The sequence below is a fragment of the Girardinichthys multiradiatus genome, chromosome 4 (assembly GCF_021462225.1).
Source record: "Girardinichthys multiradiatus isolate DD_20200921_A chromosome 4, DD_fGirMul_XY1, whole genome shotgun sequence".
Lineage (NCBI taxonomy): Eukaryota > Metazoa > Chordata > Actinopteri > Cyprinodontiformes > Goodeidae > Girardinichthys > Girardinichthys multiradiatus.
The window spans coordinates 6,733,559-6,754,604 of record NC_061797.1 but is presented as its reverse complement, the minus strand read 5'-3'; the positions used below and the strand labels follow the sequence as shown (position 1 = coordinate 6,754,604).

Sequence of the window (21,046 nt, the reverse complement as noted above, 5' to 3'; positions counted from 1 at the left end):
ATCTTCACGAAGAGAAGTGAGGTCTTCAGTGCTTTAGATGTTATTCTGCATTGTTTTGTGACCTCCTGGGTGAGTTGTTAATGCACACCTGGAGTAGCTTTGGAAGGCTGGGCAGTCCTGAAAAGCTTCACCATTGTTTCCTATTTTCTACATTTGTGGATAATGGCTCTCATTATGACTTACAGGAAACCCAAAGCCTTAGAAATATCTTTGGTACCCTTTAGAGTACTTTGTTTCTAATCTGTTCTGGAATTTATTTAGATTGGGGCATGATTTGCTGCTTTAGAGATCTTTAGAGATGCCTACCTCATAATGAGAGGTTCTGTTTAACGTTCTACATTCAGGTCTGATTATTCCCTTACTTTTAGAATCAACTTGTCTCAAAAAATCTTCAAGCTAGATTGTAGATTGAGAACGAGCACTGCAGATGGTTTTAGATGACCCACCAACAATGCTGAGCGTCTGCATTGCACTGAGGTTCAACCGGTAAGCCTTGAAGGACTGTGGCTATAGCTGCTGTATGCCCAGACATGTTGAGTGAACTCAACAAGCCTGGTTGTTTCGAGTCTCAGGCTTCCAGACGTCCTGGACAAAACGCTTTTATACCTTAAGAGGGCAAATACTTTTTTCACAGCATTGGTTCAACAGCAATGCATACTTTGCGGCCTATTTGAAACAATATGTTCTTAGTACTTTTCTGAGTCTCTTTATTATCTTGACTCTATGTATAAATGAAAAACGTTGTATTATTTTGTTGTTATTACAGTTTTAATCTGTCCTTAAAAAGTATAGTAAATGTTGTTGGTTCGTGTTTAACCTCAGCCAATTTGAATTCTGTTGTTTTTAGTATAGCTAAAGTACTACATTTAGGGAAAAGTGTGCCTTAGTCAACCATTACACCTACATCACACACATATAACTAATTCAGATAATACACTTCAAATTTTCTCCATTTTGCCTCATGCAATTTTAATTATTTCCATCCAAACAAGGTAGATGGGAATGATTTAGTGGTATAAAGCTGTCTGAATTGTACAGTACAAAGGCAGATAATTGTGGTAAAAGTGAGACACATGGTTACAACAGCCTCCTTTGACAATTTAAAGTGAATTGAATCAGCTAAATTAGGCTCATCTTTATTTGATTGAGAACTGCCTGAAGCTTTTCACCTCCAAGGATTTGGACAAATCCCCTTCTTTAGAGTTTTATTCTTCCCTCTTCAATATCAACAAGACTTTTGGAGATCCTATTTTTAGAGACTTTGATATAACCCAGCTTGACAACTTTGAGCTTTACCTTCTTACTTTGAGCATAGGAAGCAGCTGGACTGGCTTCATCTTCGCCTTCTCTCATCCTAACATCCCAGCCCCACCATAGAGGTTGCATTTTAGTACAGATAGTAGGACTAACATCAGACAGGGTTCCATTATGTTTCTCTAAATCTTTATCCTTCTCAACCTTTTTACTCCAAACCATTAATCTACAACCCCAATCCCAATGATGTTGGGATGTTGTGTGAAACGTAAATAAAAACAGAATACATTTTTGCTCATCCTGTTCCACCTATATGCAATTGAATACACTACAAGCTATTTAATGTTCAAACTCATGTCACTAGTAACTAATGATTGTGTGTTATGGCTTTAGGTTGTAATTCGCATGTGCCTCATTCTTTCCAATCAAAAGCAAGAAAACAGGAAGTCTACATCAGTGAAATCCTTTAAAAATCTTTTACACTCAAACCATTACACAGATCTTTTAGTAACTATGTGTAAGTTTTAAAGTGTAATTGCTGTGACATAATTATTTTTTACATTGCTTTTCATTTCTTAGTTTCTTCCTGACTCTGGTTGACCAAAGAAGCGTGCTGCTCATTGTCTGTGGAAGTTAATTTATATGAATGGCACGGTTTCGGACCCCACAGTGGAAACACACATAGGAAAATGACGTTCACTTATTAGTGTATCAGTTGCATTCATTGAAACTAGTTCACACTTCATTAAGCTGCACAGCAGATTTGAAGAAAACTGTAATCAAGAAGCTTGCCTTGACCTTGGTCCACCACTTACATAGGTCTTAAAAGTTGCACCCATTGCCAAATGAAAAGATTCATATTTACTCTTCATACCTGTTCAATTGCATTTTTTGAATTCATTTTTCTTTTGAATAAAGAAAAGTTACTTCAAGGTCAGCCTCACATCAGTGTGAGTATTTACACAGAAAATGTTTCTCCAGAGGACATCATTACTCTGAACTGAAAGAATGATAAACTGTATTGAGACTTTATTGTTATTGTAACCAGGATTAGTCTCCATCACAGTGGTGTTTTTTTTAAATCAAAAAATGCATTTATTCATTTGTCCTGAATAGTCAACAGAAGCTTATCCAAGCTGGCGATTTAACAGCTTGACATCAAAAGCAGCAAGGACAGTGACATTTTCTGCAGATTTCAGCAGCAAAAGCTATGAGCAGCATTATTTTAACACCGCTGTCCTTAGAATGGGAAGAAAATGCAGCAACAAACTGCATTACTTTTTTAAGCATTGACAGTGATTTAGTGATACGCCTTGAACTCCTTCACAGTTTGTCACATTTTAATTACTAATCCCAATGGATGTTTTTAAGATTTTATGTGATAGATCATTAGGAAATTTTAAATGGTTTACAATAAAACCTAAAAAGCATTTTGTGGATTAGCATTCAGCCTTCCTGATTCAATACTTGCAGAGCTACCTTACCGTTACAGTTACCTGCAGATCTTTTAGCTTTGCACATCTGGAGTCAGAAGTGTTTGTTCAGTCTTGATTCTAAAACAGTTTATGCCAAGGCAGATTAAATGGAGAGCCTCTGTGAACAGTAGTGTTGAAGTCTTGTCTGTTGTAGTAGAAAATCAGCCCCAGTCTCAGGTAATTTACAGGTTTTCTTCCCATATTGCCCTGTATTTAACTGCAACTATCTTTCTATCACCCTTGACCAGCTTTCTTGTCCCTGCTGAAGAAAACCATTTGCTTGGGGGCAGCATGATGCTGCCCCCATCATGTTTTGCTGCACAGATAGTTGTGTTCAGTGTGAAATGTAGTGCTAATTTTCTGCCACACATTATGTTTTTTGCATGTGTGCCCAATTTTTGGTCTCATGTGAAAACCTATTAGTAAATGTGTGCTGTTTCCATTGTGTGACTTGTGGCAGACCGTTCGATAAAGGCCAGATATGTGGAGTGAATGGTGGAATCTAAATGAACTATGTGCAGGGCTTCCACTGCAGATGTGGCTACTGGGTGCTGTGATCTGAATGTCTTTGGTGCCCATTTTGGACTACCAATGTCCAGAAGACCCACTGGTCTACTCCAAGCAGTGATGAAAGCCGTCAAGATGAAGAAAGAGCTCACAGGATTCAATTGACCCTCGGGATTATTGATACACTTGACAGGTATCTCATGGCTGAAAGGTCAGAAGCAGAAACCCGAGTGTGGGAGGAAGTTGGAGAACTTTAGAAAAAGGACTTTTAAAGGAAGTGCAGGATAACTGTCCAGCAACTAAACCATTGTTCCTGATCCAGTTTTTGGTGTTCGTGGTGACCTGTATGCTGTGTTTCTTGATCATCATGATGTCATTTGCTCACTATATATATAAAGTGGTGATATTAGGGTGTCTGTTTGCAGGAAAATTGCAACAAATCATGACTGGTGTAGTTAATTTGTCTATGTGCTGTACGAACCTTCAGAAAACAGAACCACAGGGATGCCCATTGACTGGATAAGATGTTGCTCTAACTTAAATCTCAGGTTGTGGAATAGCAAACAGATTATTTACCAGAACCAATTGGCTCTCTCACCAACCCTTGTTTAGCATTGGAAACACTTCAGTTGACAGCCCTAAAACAAACTTCTTAGGGCTTTACAGAGTAGCTAGATTTACAATGGATTTAAACTTTTAAGCAGGTCTAATACCTATTAATTATTATATTAACTAAGTAACCTGTAAATGCAGTTGTCCGGACTGAATTTTATTTTGAGGTATCTTAGTAAAAGGAACCCAACAGTAAAACATGCCACACTTTTTACTCTGAAACAATGTATGCTTTTTCCTTTCCCGTTATGCTTGTGTACACATTTTTGTTGGTATTTCATACAAAATCCCATAAAATAGTTGCAAGTTTGTGGTTGTAACTCAAATTCAAAGTTCAAAGAATGTGAATACTTTTGTAAGGCTCTGTAGCTATTTAGAATTTTGTTTAAAAGCCTCTCAATCCACCGCTAGATGGAATGATGTTGGTAACATGATTTTAGGAAGGATAAGCATCTATCAACTTTTAGTTAAGGATGTTATCATGAACAAAAGCAGCCTTGAAGCAAGCACTATAGAAACAAATGTGTCACTGCTCCCACAATAGTAGTAATACTAATAGGCCACAAGAAAGCAACACAGCCAGAGGGTTTGCTTTTTTTGTTTGCTTTTTATAGGATTAATTCTCAAGAACATAACCTTGTTTTGTTTTCTCCCCAGGAAGTGCGGTTCACCCTGGATCGATGCTCAGGGGCTACAGTAATGGAAAGGGAGGGTCTGGGCAGCTGGTTGACCACTGAGGATCACTCCTCCTGTGAAGTGATGGGTGTTACACCCAACACTGACAGGTACTTTCAGACTTCTCAGTGAGCATATATGTCTCATATTTAAGAATCCTTAAAACATCTTCAACTTCAGATATGTTGCAAATATTCATTAAATCAAAATCAAGAAGCAGTTTGTGAAAAGTATGTACACTAAATGGGTTTGTAGGATTTCATCTTCATCTTGTTTGCAGAGGAGGGATTTTTCAGGGTTTGCAGAAATTTATCCACACAGTTCTCAAAATTCTGTTATAATGTATTTCAGGTAGGTTAATGTCTCGACTTTAACTGGGACATGACACAATAGGCTCCTCTTTTTATTCATGAGTTTCATTGCCTTGCTCATGACCCAATATAGGTCAAACTCTTGCTGTTGGACACCTTGCCCCACGTTTAACCCTAGCATCTCTTTATACGGCTGAGTTTTTAGCTGACTTAGTGACTGCAAGGTTCCCCGGTTCTGTGGCAGTAAAACAAGCCCAAACCATCACCTCTACCCCACTGTGCTTGTGTTTGTGCTGAAATGTTGTTTTTCTTTAGATTTTTAACAAATCTGGACCTGTTCTTACATTTCTTTACTGTGGTTTTGGGTCCGATCTGATTGAACTCTCCAAAACATCAGTTCTGCTACTTTCGTACATGTCATACCTGTAGTTTTTTCCTCTGTTTCTACTGTAATAAATGCTAATACATGACATACTTACTTGGGTCTGTAGAGTCTGAGATGATTTTGGCATTTTTACTTAAAACATTTTCTGACTTTGGAGTGAACTTGTTGACGTACAGCTTCACAACTGAATTGAATGTTTCTCTGTGCAGAATGATGGAGTCCAAACTAGCTGGAAATGGTTTTATAAACAATAAGGAGCAGCAGCAAATGTTGCCCTAAAATCATTGAAGCCTTTCTCAGTTTCACAGATCAGTTGAATTTGAATTGTTAAAGTGTCCTTTTTGAAGCTCAAATTTGTTGAGAGTAAAGACTTGCTGACTTGGCAAAGTTGTTGAAAATTCAGGTTGTATTTTCTTCATGTGAGGACCTGGCACAGACCCTATTATCTGCCAACGCATGACATCTTAATGCTCTGTACTCTTACCACTTTTGTTTCATATAAAGGATATTTTTGCCCTGATGAATCTAGTGTGATGAAAAATTTTATTTGTCCTTTCCTGAACAGTTTCTCGCCCATAGACTGCTGGAGATAGGCACCAGCTCCCCCGTGACCCACTATGGAATAAGCGGTAGAAAATGACTGACTGACTGAACAGTTTCAAGGCTGTGAAATTTAGACTTAATTCAGGCATCCAACACGCCCTTTAAATTTTTGTTTAAACTATTTTTGATCCGGCCATTTTCACATTGATGGTCCATTGTTTAATTATTTTTTAATAATGTGTTTCAAATAAAATTCAATTCAATTCAAAATCACAGAACTCATCCCAACTGATCTAACAATAGGTCAGTTCACAAACATCCTGAGTGTTGTTTATTTAGACTATTTTATACTTGGTTGTCTGATTATGTTATAAAATGGAGGAGCAAAGTTGGATCAACACCTCCACACCCCTCGCAGCCATCGCTGCTGCTTCGGCCAGCCACAACATCGTGAGCCACCCAGCAGCCAAAAAAGTAATCCCATAAAATTAAGGAATATAAAACTCTTGTCTGATGTACACTTCCACCTCCTGTATGCAGTTCACTTGTCCTACATTTCATGAAACCTGATGGATTCAGTGTTAATACAGCCTTGGAGCAATGCGAGATGTGTGGTTTTAGTGGTGTAGAGGTGTTAGACATCCTCATTTTGTGATCCCCGGGTGGAACCTTGATTAGTTATTTATTTATGTATTTCTTTATTTCCTGTCTCAATTATATGCAAATTAATAAGTCAATTTAAAGAGTTTACAGCTTGATTTAGTTCAAAAACAGTCCCAATTATATTTGGTCAGATTCATGGTGAGTGAGAGATCTAGCACTGTTATAACACTGTTATAACACTTAAAAAGCGTGTTAGGATTCTGTTTATTTTACCTTTCCTCTCCATGGCTGTTAACTGTCTGAAGAGATCACATTCAAACAACAAAATATAAATTTTGCTTTTGTAATATGTTTTGTGTGTCAGGGACACGAGCTTTAGAGCTATATTCTGGGATAAAGCATATTTTGCTGCAAACATGTATGTACTTTAAAAATGACTCAGGTTTCAGAGGCATTGACAATCAACATTTAGAGTTAAATAGGTCCACACACACCCTTATAGGGACCTTCCGTTAACTTCCATTCATTGCTGTAGCCTAACCCTGATACTTACCCTAAACCTAGCCCTTACCGGTGTGTATCTTACCCTAACCCTAACCATTAACTCACAAAACCCATTTCCCCTTGTGTGGACCAGCCAAAGTGTCCACACAATGGTGAATGTCCACAATGTTATAGACACGCACACACGTTTTTAGAATGTGGGGAAAAGCAGGAGTACCCTGAGAACAGAAACAGACCACAGAAATAACATAGAAACTCCACTCAGACTGCAACTGTGCAAACCTGTGCAGCTCTAGGACAAATGTTGTCACTTCAGTCATTAACAGCTTACAGGGGATTGGGATGACATAAATTTTTTTTAACATATAAATCGATAAATTAAATATCAGGTTGATTTTGATGTGAGGATTAAAAGCTGAAGCAACATAAGCATTTTTACAATAAATATCCCAAAATACTTCATACTTGCAGAATGCTGTGTCTCGTAAAGGTGCTGGTCATTATGTGTGTGTCTCTATGCCTCTGTGTTTTCTAGACACTTAAACATGAGTCAAGTGCTGCAGCTTGGAGGTGTGAACGAGGACATTCCCTACATTTATCCTCAGCTTCAGCACAAACACTTCACCGGCTGCATCCGGAACCTCATTGTGGACAGCAAGGTAACGTGCCGCCTGTTGTCCCCACACACACACAGACACACACACACTCAACCACTCACTCCCACCCATATAGAACCAAACAAACCACTTGAACATCAGTATGTAAGCAAACCCAAATTCACACCTGCACTCTAGCTGATAAATGCATTAATGACATATTTCAACATTGCCAGTGCCCTTGTGCCATGTTAGAGAGGTTTTTAAGCTTTTAACTGGAACCTCAAAGTCTTTTCATGCACTACAATCATGCTCTCTGAGTGAAATGGAATATCAGCCATGGCACTCTTGGCCAGAGATCCCTTCAACCTGCTCCTGCTGTGTTGGTGCTAAAAAGTCGAACTTTTTATCCTCAGCGGTGACGATCCAAACCCAGCCCTGTCTTAACCCAAATTATTTCTGCATGAGCAGATGGCTCAGGTAGGAAATCTGTGTGTGAACTTGCAAACTTCAAGTGGCAATGAAATCTACTTTTTCTGTTCAGGTATGCACAGGTGATCAAAGAACATGAGATTGAGATTTAATTTAATCTTTTAGACCACACATAGCTGTAAAACAGCTATACAGGTCCTTCTCAAAATATTAGCATATTGTGATAAAGTTAATTATTTTCCATAATGTAATGATGAAAATTTAACATTCCTATATTTTAGATTCATTGCACACTAACGGAAATATTTCAGGTCTTTTATTGTCTTAATACGGATGATTTTGGCATACAGCTCATGAAAACCCAAAATTCCTATCTCACAAAATTAGCATATTTCATCCGACCAATAAAAGAAAAGTGTTTTTAATACAAAAAACGTCAACCTTCAAATAATCATGTACAGTTATGCACTCAGTACTTGGTCGGGAATCCTTTGGCAGAAATGACTGCTTCAATGCGGCGTGGCATGGAGGCAATCAGCCTGTGGCACTGCTGAGGTCTTATGGAGGACCAGGATGCTTCGATAGCGGCGTTTAGCTCATCCAGAGTGTTGGGTCTTGAGTCTCTCAACGTTCTCTTCACAATATCCCACAGATTCTCTATGGGGTTCAGGTCAGGAGAGTTGGCAGGCCAATTGAGCACAGTGATACCATGGTCAGTAAACCATTTACCAGTGGTTTTGGCACTGTGAGCAGGTGCCAGGTCGTGCTGAAAAATGAAATCTTCATCTCCATAAAGCTTTTCAGCAGATGGAAGCATGAAGTGCTCCAAAATCTCCTGATAGCTAGCTGCATTGACCCTGCCCTTGATAAAACACAGTGGACCAACACCAGCAGCTGACACGGCACCCCAGACCATCACTGACTGTGGGTACTTGACACTGGACTTCTGGCATTTTGGCATTTCCTTCTCCCCAGTCTTCCTCCAGACTCTGGCACCTTGATTTCTGAATGACATGCAGAATTTGCTTTCATCCGAAAAAAGTACTTTGGACCACTGAGCAACAGTCCAGTGCTGCCTCTCTGTAGCCCAGGTCTGGGGAATGCGGCACCTGTAGCCCATTTCCTGCACACACCTGTGCACGGTGGCTCTGGATGTTTCTACTCCACACTCAGTCCACTGCTTCCGCAGGTCCCCCAAGGTCTGGAATCAGCCCTTCTCCACAATCTTCCTCAGGGTCCGGTCACCTCTTCACGTTGTGCAGCGTTTTCTGCCACACTTTTTCCTTCCCACAGACTTCCCACTGAGGTGCCTTGATACAGCACTCTGGGAACAGCCTATTCGTACAGACATTTCTTTCTGTGTCTTACCCTCTTGCTTGAGGGTGTCAATAGTGGCCTTCTGGACAGCAGTCAGGTCGGCAATCTTACCCATGATTGGGGTTTTGAGTGATGAACCAGGCTGGGAGTTTTAAAGGCCTCAGGAATCTTTTGCAGGTGTTTAGAGTTAACTCGTTGATTCAGATGATTAGGTTCATAGCTCGTTTAGAGACCCTTTTAATGATATGCTAATTTTGTGAGATAGGAATTTTGGGTTTTCATGAGCTGTATGCCAAAATCATCCGTATTAAGACAATAAAAGACCTGAAATATTTCAGTTAGTGTGCAATGAATCTAAGATATATGAATGTTAAATTTTCATCATGACATTATGGAAAATAATGAACTTTATCACAATATGCTAATATTTTGAGAGACTATAAGAGAGAGACTGGAGCAAAATGGGATCTGTGCGAGAGATTCCATGGGCAAAACCACTGCTGAGCAAAACGGTTCGTCAGGACTTAGACGACTTGCCACAGTTGATGAAAACATTAATTCTGTTGTCTAACAGAAGCTCCTAAAAAATTTTATTGTTATTGTCCTGCTGCATAACCAATGTTATGCAGCAGGACAATGCTCCAAACCACACCATCAGGTCCCCCTCTGAATGGCTCAAAAAAGGTTTTCTGTTTTATTTTTCTAAATATTTTAAGTGGGCCTAGTTAAAGTATCTTGTTTGAATGCTGTATCATAACCTTAAACAGGACGTGCATGCTGGTAAATCCTGCAATGTACCTGGATTAACACAATTCTGCAAAGAAGAGTGGGCCACAATTCCTCAACAGTGAGGTAAAAGACTCATTGCCAGTTATTGCAGGTGCTTGATGACAGTTATGTCTGCCAACCAGTTATTAAGGTTGAGGGGGGAATGGCTGTAATCAATGAACCCATCATTTATTTTATTTTTTCAGATTATTTGATATTTGTTTGATAATATAAATTCTGAGATCATCTAAAACATAGATGTGGCAAAAAGGAAAGAAACCTGTAGGGGGGGGAGTACTTTTTCATGGCACTGTATGTTATTTATGATGATGTCCTGAGGGTTCTGAGGTAGTGTGATTTACCTTAGCCAGAGATACAGCCAGAGTCTGCTCGAACACAGTGTACTAATGAGAGAAATCTGTGTGATATATGTGGGCGGACACAGAGATAATAAACCTCCAAAGAGAGGGAAGAGTAGGCGTACTGATTATTAATAACATTGATGGACATGCTTCAGCATTGTATGGTTCTGGTTTTTCATGTTTTTTTCTTTGGTACTGTTTTATTTTCACTGAATGTGTTAATGTTTCACTTCCATTGCCATAGCAACATCATCTGTTTCAAATGGGATGTAAGTGTCTGTGAAGAGAAAAAGGTAATTCACATGGATACTGGCAGACACCTGTTTTTAACCCTCACAGAACCAGTAGCACCATGTCAGCTCCATTAAACACTTTAAATACAAAACCAGTAAGCAGTGAGGAGCAGTTACTGAGGTAGAGGTCTGAGCAAAGGGTGAAGAAATTAATGTTTATTCTTTCCTGTCTTTCATAATTATGCTTTTATTCCAGAGCCTCGTCTCCTCCCTCTGGCTGTCATTTGCCATTGTCTGCTTTTAAATCTCTCTATCCCCATCCTGTCATCTCCCAGCTTGTCTGTCTCCTCTCAGCCTTCACATTTACATTTCTGCAAGTTTTTCTCTGGTTTTGACACTTCTCCAGCTCCATTTTTAGTCTAGAGTTTTGCACTTACTGCAGTTGGGGTAATGGCTTTCTGAGTGCAAGCAGGTTTGAGTTTGATTTGCAGCATTGCTCAGCAAAAAAGTTAGACCTGTAGTAAGAACACGTGGGGTCATTTCACATAATGTATTAGGAGACCTTTTAAATTAAATAGATCAGAGCACCTATTGGGTGTTACTGAAGCTTTAAATTACTTTGCCTGTTATAACTACAAACCCCAATGTATTTCAGTGGGATTTTATGTGAAAACATCAACACAAAGTGGATCACAATATAAAGTAGAAAAAGGGGATATATGGTTTTCATCGTTTTACATATGAAATGTCAGAGATAATAGCTAAATGTTAGTTTTCAAGCCTTTTTACAAATTCTTTTAAATCAGACGTTTGACTTAGCCATTCCAACACAGGAAAATGCTTTGATTTAAATCATTCAATTTCTTCAGAACACCAGTGACATTAAAAATGTGATTCTTGTTCACTGAACTGCACACATTAACTGCATTTTATCACATTTTCAAATGTATTGATATTAATTGATACTCTCATCCAACCAACAGAGGAGAAAATAGTTAAAATAACAATTCGACAATTGTGTCACGATAAATCAAAATTCTCATAAAAAGGAAATTTTCACTAAAATGATAAACAATATGACAAATGCCCAACCCTACTCTGTATTTTCACTGCTGGAAGGTTTTCTTCCAGAATATCCCTGTTTGTAGCACCATCCATCCTCCCATCAACTCTAACCAGCATCCCCATGCCTGCTGTAGTAAAATATTCCTGGAACCTGATATTACCACCAATGTACCATTGTGTACCAATATAGTATCTGTTCTCTCTAGTTTCCACACATTAGTCACGTTTCAACTGTTCCATCAGAGCCACACTGTGTCCAGCCAGTCTGTCAGGTTTTCATTGACTTTGCAGTTTTTATTTAAATCTAAGTATATTTCCCTACAGTGCCACAAGTACCTGTGTTGTTTCTTACCGTGCCTCCTGCAGGAGGCCTCTGATCTCCCCATTTTCACTAGTGTTATGTTGACTCCAGCTAGTGAAATGTAGTGGCTTTAATGACTTAAACATATATGTGATAGATGAGCTCCACAAATTTATTTTAAAACATTAAAATGGATTCCCTGATCTTTGCCACATTCTCTGTTTGTCATGATTGGTAAAATGTAACTCTACACAACAAACTCTTCTGCAGGCTTTGGGGTTTGGTTTTGAATGTATTTTTCTCTTTGAATGGGTTGTGGCATGTTTATACCCAGCAGCTGACATTTATTTTACCAAATAGGGCTGCCTGAAGTCGATCTGTCTGAGAGACTGACATTCCTCTCTGCTGAAGGCACACTTCACAATTTATGTATAGGCAGATGAACTTTGGCACTTGGGTATTTTGTTCAGATTCTTGCTCGGCCATTAGAGTGATATATGGTCAAATTACATGCAGAGATGTGAATATCTCTCTCTCTCTTGCTGTTTGGGAATGTTTGGATTTCAGCTCTCATTCACCAGTTTGATATGTACAAACCCTGCAGTTTTAAAGAAGAGGAACCAATACAATGCCACTTTGCTGGGGGTCAGCAGCACCCTGACAGCTCCATTCAGACAGTTTACAGTCTTTTGCATTCCTGCATCTTCTCTGCAGCACAAAAACGCTGCACAGCATACGTGATATTTAAAGGGCCGATGTTTAAGTATTCAAAGGTCCCTTGTCCTTTCACTGCTTTGCGCAGCTGGTCATGCAGGATTTCCATCAGAGGACTGAGTTCTGTGTTCAGTGTTATCATTGCTAGAGAAGACAGAGAGCAAGAGTCACAGTAAAGCGAGCAAGGGATGAACATGAGAGTGGAAATGAGGAGAAGGCCACAGTGTACCCTGAGCGCATGTCTTTCAGCACATTTAAAGTTCCTTCCTTAGTTTTTTCTTTCACTCTGCTTGACTTTACTGCTTTAAAGAACTCCCCCTGTAGCTGTGGAGCTGCTTGGATCTCTGTACTGTTTGCTCCTCAAACCCCCTTTCCTCTGTTCTTGGTGAACATTTTTGTCTCCTGTTTATAACCTTGCTCAGTTACTGGTAGCTTTTTCTTTTCCTACCGTCACACCTCAGCTTCACTGCCTTTTCTTACCCAACTCCCCCTCTTATGATTTGTAATAAACTGTATTCTTTCCCCATTTTCTTCTCTCCCATTTCACCTTTCTCCACCTTCTCCTATCGTTTTCTTTGTATTTACTACACCTCCATCTTCTCACCTCTATCTCACCATTCAGCTGTATGATTTAGGCTCTCCAGCTGACTGGCAGTCCAGTTCTCCAGGCTGTCTCACCACTGATAGCAGCTGTGTCAACATGGGGTATCCGTCCTGTGGCAATCGAGGTCGCTGTCATGGTGAGTGGGGTTCCTTCAGCTGCCAGTGTGTGGCTGGATACACAGGACACCAGTGTGAAGAAGGTAAGTCAGATGTTTGTTGGACTCATGAAGTAACAGTGTTTCTAACTGTATAAAATGTTGTTACTGTGTTGTTTAGGTCTTAGGGCAGGTCATAGAGCCTTTAACACTACATCACTGCCAGCAGTTCAATCCACATAACCCACCCTGAAATCATACATTTTTAACTTTTTTACATTTTGTCACATTACAACCAAACAAGTTTATTTTATGAAGCTTTTATTGGATAGCCCAAACAAAAATTAAATAAACAAAAATCTTAGTGTGGCAAGGATTTGTATTCAGCTATCTAACTCAGTACTTTGTTGACTCACCTTTTATTGCAATTGCAATGATCCTGTGGTGTATATATACATCTGGAGAACATCTTATTTGTCAAATAGCTCAAACAGAGTGAGAATGGATGTAGGGCAACAGGGAAAATTCATTTTTTACCTCCTGCTACTCAGTTAGTGAGATCTGGACCTTGACTAGGCCATTTTAACACATGTATGTACGTTGCTCTGAACCTTTTCTGCTTGTTTGTTGAGGGAAGGGATGTCAAATGAATAGCCCAGGGGCCATCTGGGGGCCTTGGGAGGATTTTGTGTGGCCCCCAGTCACATTTTAAGAAAGCTACTAATTTTGAACTCCAGTGTAGACAGCTGATGCAGATGGACTTTTTTGGCAAATTAAAACCTTTTTAAAAAGGAAATTCAAGGTACAACACAAAGTACAACATATACCACAAAAGACCTACGGCTGTAATTGCAAAGAACAGTTGCACTAGAAAGTGTTTGTTAGCTGAACACCATTCATATCCAATTACCTCTATGCACCTATATTCCTGTCTTTCTGATTTTATTGCTTCAGTGTCATTCCTTCATGGCGTCCTCTGAGCAGATGTTGTGTTTTCTGTTATGGAAAATCAGCATACAGGTCAGCTGCTTCTCCCTTTAAGCATTCTTAACTACTGCTGTGTGTTGCTCACAGAGCAGCATGCAGCCTCTTGGCAGCTCCCATATTAAGGATCCTTCTGGCCTGGGGACGAGCTCTCCTTGTAAGCTTGTCTGTACTGGCCACTTGGCTGTGGAGGCGTGCGCTTGACTGCAGCTGTTGGAGAGGACTGTTGGAACGAAATGGGATGTTTAATGATCCTGGTCCGGTACTGCACACATCCCAGCTTGAGGAGTGTACTGATGCTTTCTGCTGACCGCAGCACACTGTGCCAGGCTTCTCAGTCCTCTCTTCTGCTGCCTCAGAATGACACTAATTGACAGGGCTTTTTCAAATGCCTCAGTATAGAGCACATGTTGTCATATAAATAACACTGGACCAAGAACCTAAACACATTCTGTTATTTTTTCATGTTGTCTGTTTGAAGACAGCAGCCAACAAGGACTTTCTGCAACAATGTGAGCAGAAATTGTAGCCAAGAGTGGGGCAAACATCACATCTTCATTGATTTAATGAGTGAAAGATGAATAGCTGAATGATAAACAGCAGTTAAGCACTCTTGCTATTAATGTGATGACTTGTCTTGTAATTCTGCCAAGCATGTCACATAGCTGAGTTTTGGCAACCACTAAAAGACCCTCTTTGGAAGAGAGAAAAGTGTTGTTTACTCTGGCTTAAATTTGGACAGACAGAGAAGAAGGCAACATTAAAAGGAAGCATTTGTTTTTGACTAAACAGGTTTAGACTCTTTGCACACAATTCCACATTCTAAGTGTCTGGAGATTTTTGCCTACTGTTAATTTGCTTTGTTTTCATAATCACCATCATAAACGTTACTGTTTTCTTAACTGTAACACTTTCCAATCAACGAGACATTATTACGCAAAATAAAATAGAATTAATTACACTGAATTTACAAATTCCATGTAGATAGATCTCTTCTTCCTTTTGGCGCGGAGTCAGTCTCTGCCTCAAGTGGAGCATATCCAGTATTTTTGTGTGAGTGATGGTAGAATGGAGCAGGAGATGGATACCCATATTGGGGCCTCATCTCAGCAGTAATGTATGTGTTGCTCTAGTCTGTTGTGGCGAAGAAAGAGATTAGTCAAAATCCAAAGCTCTGAATTTACTGTTTTTTTTTTATGCAATCAGTTGATATGAGTTTACTTTTTTTAGTGGCTGGTTTGAAGTAGAGCTGCTGCTTCTTTACAACAGAAGGAGTCAGTTCTGCCATGTGATCTTAATGCCTTCCAGTGGGACATACCTGCCTTTGTTGGAGGGTTTAACTGGGGAGAGGGACATCTGGATTTCCCTCTTTACCCCATTACCCCAGTGACCCGATCTTGAATAAGTGAAACATGTGGATGGATGGATGGATGGATGGATGGATGGATGGATGGATGGATGGATGGATGGATGGATTTTTCATGCGACAAATTCAGCACTGAACAAGAAAGTAAAGGGTTGATATGACTCTGCCCTTAAACTGGATCTTTTACAGTACTCATCTTTGTCAGACTTAAATACATGGAGAAAAATACAAAGACTTTTAAAGCTGTTTTACAGAGGAGTCTTTTTCCTTGCTTAAACGAGAAGTTTGAAAACATTTTCAATCGGTTGGATTGCTTTGTATGCAAAATCCATTCAGGAAACAGAATAAAAGTGGAATTAAACTGAGTTGCGGAGATTATAGCGATCATCTGGATTTTTCAGTATCTGTCTAATTTGAGTTTCTTTGTATTCCAGAGGTCCCAGAATATTCCTTTGATGGGCACAGCCATGTGCATTACCAGCTGCCGTCCGTGCTGCCTCCCCGAAGAACATGGATCCAAGTGCTCATTCGAACCCGTAAACACAGCAGCGTCATTGTCAGTCTGGTGTCAAGGGACCAGAGTGAATACCTGCGACTAGAGGTAAGCTGGCCATGTAAACAAACAGATGGGGAGACTTGTTGTCATGTTTATGTTGCCCATGTAATTACTTGCATATTCTCATTTGCTTATATTTTATGATGAGCTGTTTTAAAAACCTGTTTTTGTGAATTTTTGACAAATAAAAAAGTGCATTCTTCCTTTAGTCCTGATGTGTTCCAAGCTTCAGGTTAGCTGAACCTGGGCCTATCGTTTACTAAAGAATGATGGTGTGTTGTTGCACCTATTTGGAACTAGGCATGTAACAATTAAAATGTACAATCTATTATTGGGTGCAAATTCATCATGGTTATCAGTATTATCACAGTTCAGTTGGAATTTGTGAAAGTTGTGGAAATTAATTACTGGCCGAAGTTAATTTACTAAAAGGAAACTAACAGCAAATTTATCAACATAATCATTATTGTCAATATTATTGATATTCACATTATTGGGAATAGTAGTAATAGTAATAGTAGTAGCAATAGTAGTCGTTCTCACTAGAAATGTGCTCACTTTGCTTTAAAATAGCCTTCCACCAGTTAGGGTTTTGTTAAAAACAATGTCAGGTCTGAATGCATTAAAACACTTCGTTTTCTTGTCTCCAGGGCATCATTACACCCACTCTTCTACAAAATTTTCTGTTCACGCTTTAAATGTTCCTTCGTTTCTGTTCATTTGACAGTTTCTCTGCTTTGTCTTGACTTATTGTCTTGGACCACGCAATGTGTCTCTGGTGCTTCCCGGAAGCTCATTCCTGTTTGTCACCCCACACTGTGCCTCAATGTATTGATCAAACTTCAGTGTCTAACTGATGATGATTACAGGATCCATATAACAGGCACCATTAGAGTGCAGCCTCTCCTACGATCCCTGTCTGTCATCCATCTGTCTCTTGCTTCGATTCATCCGTTTCTGCACTTCCTCTTAAATGTCACACTGCTCCCTCAGCACAGCCACATGGGGAGCAGGTTCACATCATTTATCCACTACATAAAGTGCATTTATTCCTGGGTGCAGACAACATGGGGATATGTGAATCTTAGAAAAAAAGCTACCCTGCAGTGACACACAGGATTTTCTTCCTTGGTCTCTGCTAGGAGTACAGGTCCTTCTCAAAATATTAGCATATTGTGATGAAGTTCATTATTTTCCATAATGTCATGATGAAAATTTAACATTCATATATTTTAGATTCATTGCACACTAACTGAAATATTTCAGGTCTTTTATTGTCTTAATACGGATGATTTTGGCATACAGCTCATGAAAACCCAAAATTCCTATCTCACAAAATTAGCATATTTCATCCGACCAATAAAAGAAAAGTGTTTTTAATACAAAAAACGTCAACCTTCAAATAATCATGTACAGTTATGCACTCAATACTTGGTCGGGAATCCTTTGGCAGAAATGACTGCTTCAATGCGGCGTGGCATGGAGGCAATCAGCCTGTGGCACTGCTGAGGTCTTATGGAGGACCAGGATGCTTCGATAGCGGCCTTTAGCTCATCCAGAGTGTTGGGTCTTGAGTCTCTCAACGTTCTCTTCACAATATCCCACAGATTCTCTATGGGGTTCAGGTCAGGAGAGTTGGCAGGCCAATTGAGCACCGTGATACCATGGTCAGTAAACCATTTACCAGTGGTTTTGGCACTGTGAGCAGGTGCCAGGTTGTGCAGAAAAATGAAATCTTCATCTCCATAAAGCTTTTCAGCAGATGGAAGCATGAAGAGCTCCAAAATCTCCTGATAGCTAGCTGCATTGACCCTGCCCTTGATAAAACAAAGTGGACCAACACCAGCAGCTGACACGGCACCCCAGACCATCACTGACTGTGGGTACTTGATACTGGACTTCTGGCATTTTGGCATTTCCTTCTCCCCAGTCTTCCTCCAGACTCTGGCACCTTGATTTCCGAATGACATGCAGAATTTGCTTTCATCCAAAAAAAGTACTTTGGACCACTGAGCAACAGTCCAGTGCTGCTTCTCTGTAGCCCAGGTCAGGCGCTTCTGCCGCTGTTTCTGGTTCAAAAGTGGCTTGACCTGGGGAATGCGGCACCTGTAGCCCATTTCCTGCACACGCCTGTGCACGGTGGCTCTGGATATTTCTACTCCAGACTCAGTCCACTGCTTCCGCAGGTCCCCCAAGGTCTGGAATCGGCCCTTCTCCACAATCTTCCTCAGGGTCCGGTCACCTCTTCTCGTTGTGCAGCGTTTTCTGCCACACTTTTTCCTTCCCACAGACTTCCCACTGAGGTGTCTTGATACAGCACTCTGGGAACAGCCTATTCGTTCAGAAATTTCTTTCTGTGTCTTACCCTCTTGCTTGAGGGTGTCAATAGTGGCCTTCTGGACAGCAGTCAGGTCGGCAGTCTTACCCATGATTGGGGTTTTGAGTGATGAACCAGGCTGGGAGTTTTAAAGGCCTCAGGAATCTTTTGCAGGTGTTTAGAGTTAACTCGTTGATTCAGATGATTAGGTTCATAGCTCGTTTAGAGACCCTTTTAATGATATGCGAATTTTGTGAGATAGGAATTTTGGGTTTTCATGAGCTGTATGCCAAAATCATCCGTATTAAGACAATAAAAGACCTGAAATATTTCAGTTAGTGTGCAATGAATCTAAAATATATGAATGTTACATTTTAATCATTACACTATGAAAAATTATGAACTTTATCACAATATGCTAATATTTTGAGAAGGACCTTTATAAGCATCTGGCTTCAAGGGTTATGTTATTCTCCGTAATAGTTCTGTTTGCTTTTAATCCGAATCAGGAATTAGTGTGAGTTAGTCTTGGCTGGATATACTTTCAGAATATCATGGGACTTTGATTGTGTTTGGTTTAGCAAGTTAAGAAAGCATTTAAAATCTATGAGCTGTATCCATGCACTTAATGTATTTCAGTTTACATGTCATGTTGGAGAAAAAGATATTTGGCCCCTTACAGATTTCTTCAGCCTTTACTTTTCGGTCACACTATAATGTTTCACAAAGTCAAACACATTTTAGTATCAGATAAAGATTACTTGAAAAAATATAAAATTAAGTTTTTACAAAAAGGGACTTGAACGTTTAAAGGGGACATATACAAAATGCACTTTTTCAGCACGTAAAATACATTTTGTTATCTACATGGAGTCTCTAGGAGTGCAGAACATTTGAATTTAGGTACTCCAGGTGCTGCATAGATATCTTTATTTTATGTTTGGGGTCATATATTTCAAACCTTTCAGGGTTCTTTATTCCCTATTATGATTTTTTAACTATAATGTCACAGTATTTGCTGAGGAAATGCTAAACAAGGTCATGGGCTTCAAGCTAACCAATTTCCTGACTTCGATATTTTTATTTCTTGCTGCAATTTGGTAGTCCAAGCTTAAGTATGCCAAAGCTGCAGGTGGATAAGACTAAATGTTCCGTTGTTGGGTGTATTAACCCACACAATTTATTACACCATACCCCAGCATCAGAACGTCTTCAAAGTGCCTGGTTACATTTTATTTTTCATGGAAATGTACCCATATTAGTTGGGAAATTCCTCTTTGTTTGCATGAAGCACTTTAAGGACGAGTGCATCAGCAACCTCCGCCAGTATCCAGAAGGATGGGCTCTATAGTAAAACTACACTCTATATTGTAGTTACTTGGTAAGGACGGAGAGGGTGTAAATACAGTAATAAAATATCATTTTGATGCATTCATTTCTGCAGGTTTGTAGCACCTCTCGCTCTAGGTCAGACTGGGGCCTGAACATGAAAGGCTTGGATGCACAAGTCTTCCATTATTGATCCATTCCATTAATCAATTTGGGAATAAAAAGTTTCTGCGCCGCTAGATAAATATATCACTGCTATCAAACTACAAAAAAAGAAGCCAAACAGGGTGGAGCGGAATGCTTTGCGACCTGGAGGGGTGGGGTGTGAAGTGCCTCAACAGCATTTAAAGGGACCGCACTAAATCGAGTTGCTCTCAGACGCACCTCAGAACAGGAAAAAGAGGAACCTGTGGAGCTACAATAACAAGAAATTTAGACCAAAGCACTGCAGTTAAACTTTATGTAAAATCACAACGGAATGATTTATATGTGAAAAGTAAGGATATAAAACAATATGTCCCCTTTAAGTGACAAATCTTAAATAGGGCCTGATCTTCAAAAGGTTTGTGTGTACAAAACCGCATGCAAACATCTTTGCGTCCGCAACGCTGATCTACAAATGAGGTGGTAATTGGATTGCGTGTGCAAAATCGGTGAAACTGTGGGCGCAAACTTTTTAGTGTGTCTGCCTTCATGAATATGCAAAACATATGATAATGATAATGATTCAACCACGCAAATTCATGGGAGGAGGATATGCAAATTTCATCCCTTACCACCTGCATAGCGATTTTCAAAGACTGAAAAGGTTTGCAATTTTTGTGTGTGGATTTAACACGTTTGAAATGCAGGTGCTAACTGGGATGCAAACATTTCTGCTGTCACTTTGGAGACATAGATAGAATGACAGATGATAGGGAGAGAGAATCTTCTCTACATGTGCCAAAAGATTTGGGTTGTCAAAAATAAAAAATATTCAAAATAGATGAGAATAGAGGATTCTATGTAGGATTAGGCTTTGATTTGGAGCCAATCACAAACAAAAGCCATAATATTTCTCCTATGGTAAAACTCCTTGTAACACTTCATTCAACATCATTCCAGCGTAACATCGCTGTCAGTGATCATCTGCTGAATGC

General features: G+C 39.7%; 1 protein-coding gene across 1 annotated transcript in view; it reads left to right on the top strand.

Annotated features, from left to right (window-relative positions):
* The window catches only part of LOC124867304 (neural-cadherin-like), a 260,114-nt gene that overhangs the window by 135,461 nt on the left and 103,607 nt on the right, over positions 1-21,046 (top strand). The window contains exons 17-20 of the mRNA XM_047363684.1: positions 4,506-4,633; positions 7,405-7,528; positions 13,280-13,460; positions 16,140-16,306. Of these exons, the coding sequence (XP_047219640.1) occupies positions 4,506-4,633; positions 7,405-7,528; positions 13,280-13,460; positions 16,140-16,306 (600 nt within the window). The remainder of the gene's footprint in view (positions 1-4,505; positions 4,634-7,404; positions 7,529-13,279; positions 13,461-16,139; positions 16,307-21,046) is intronic.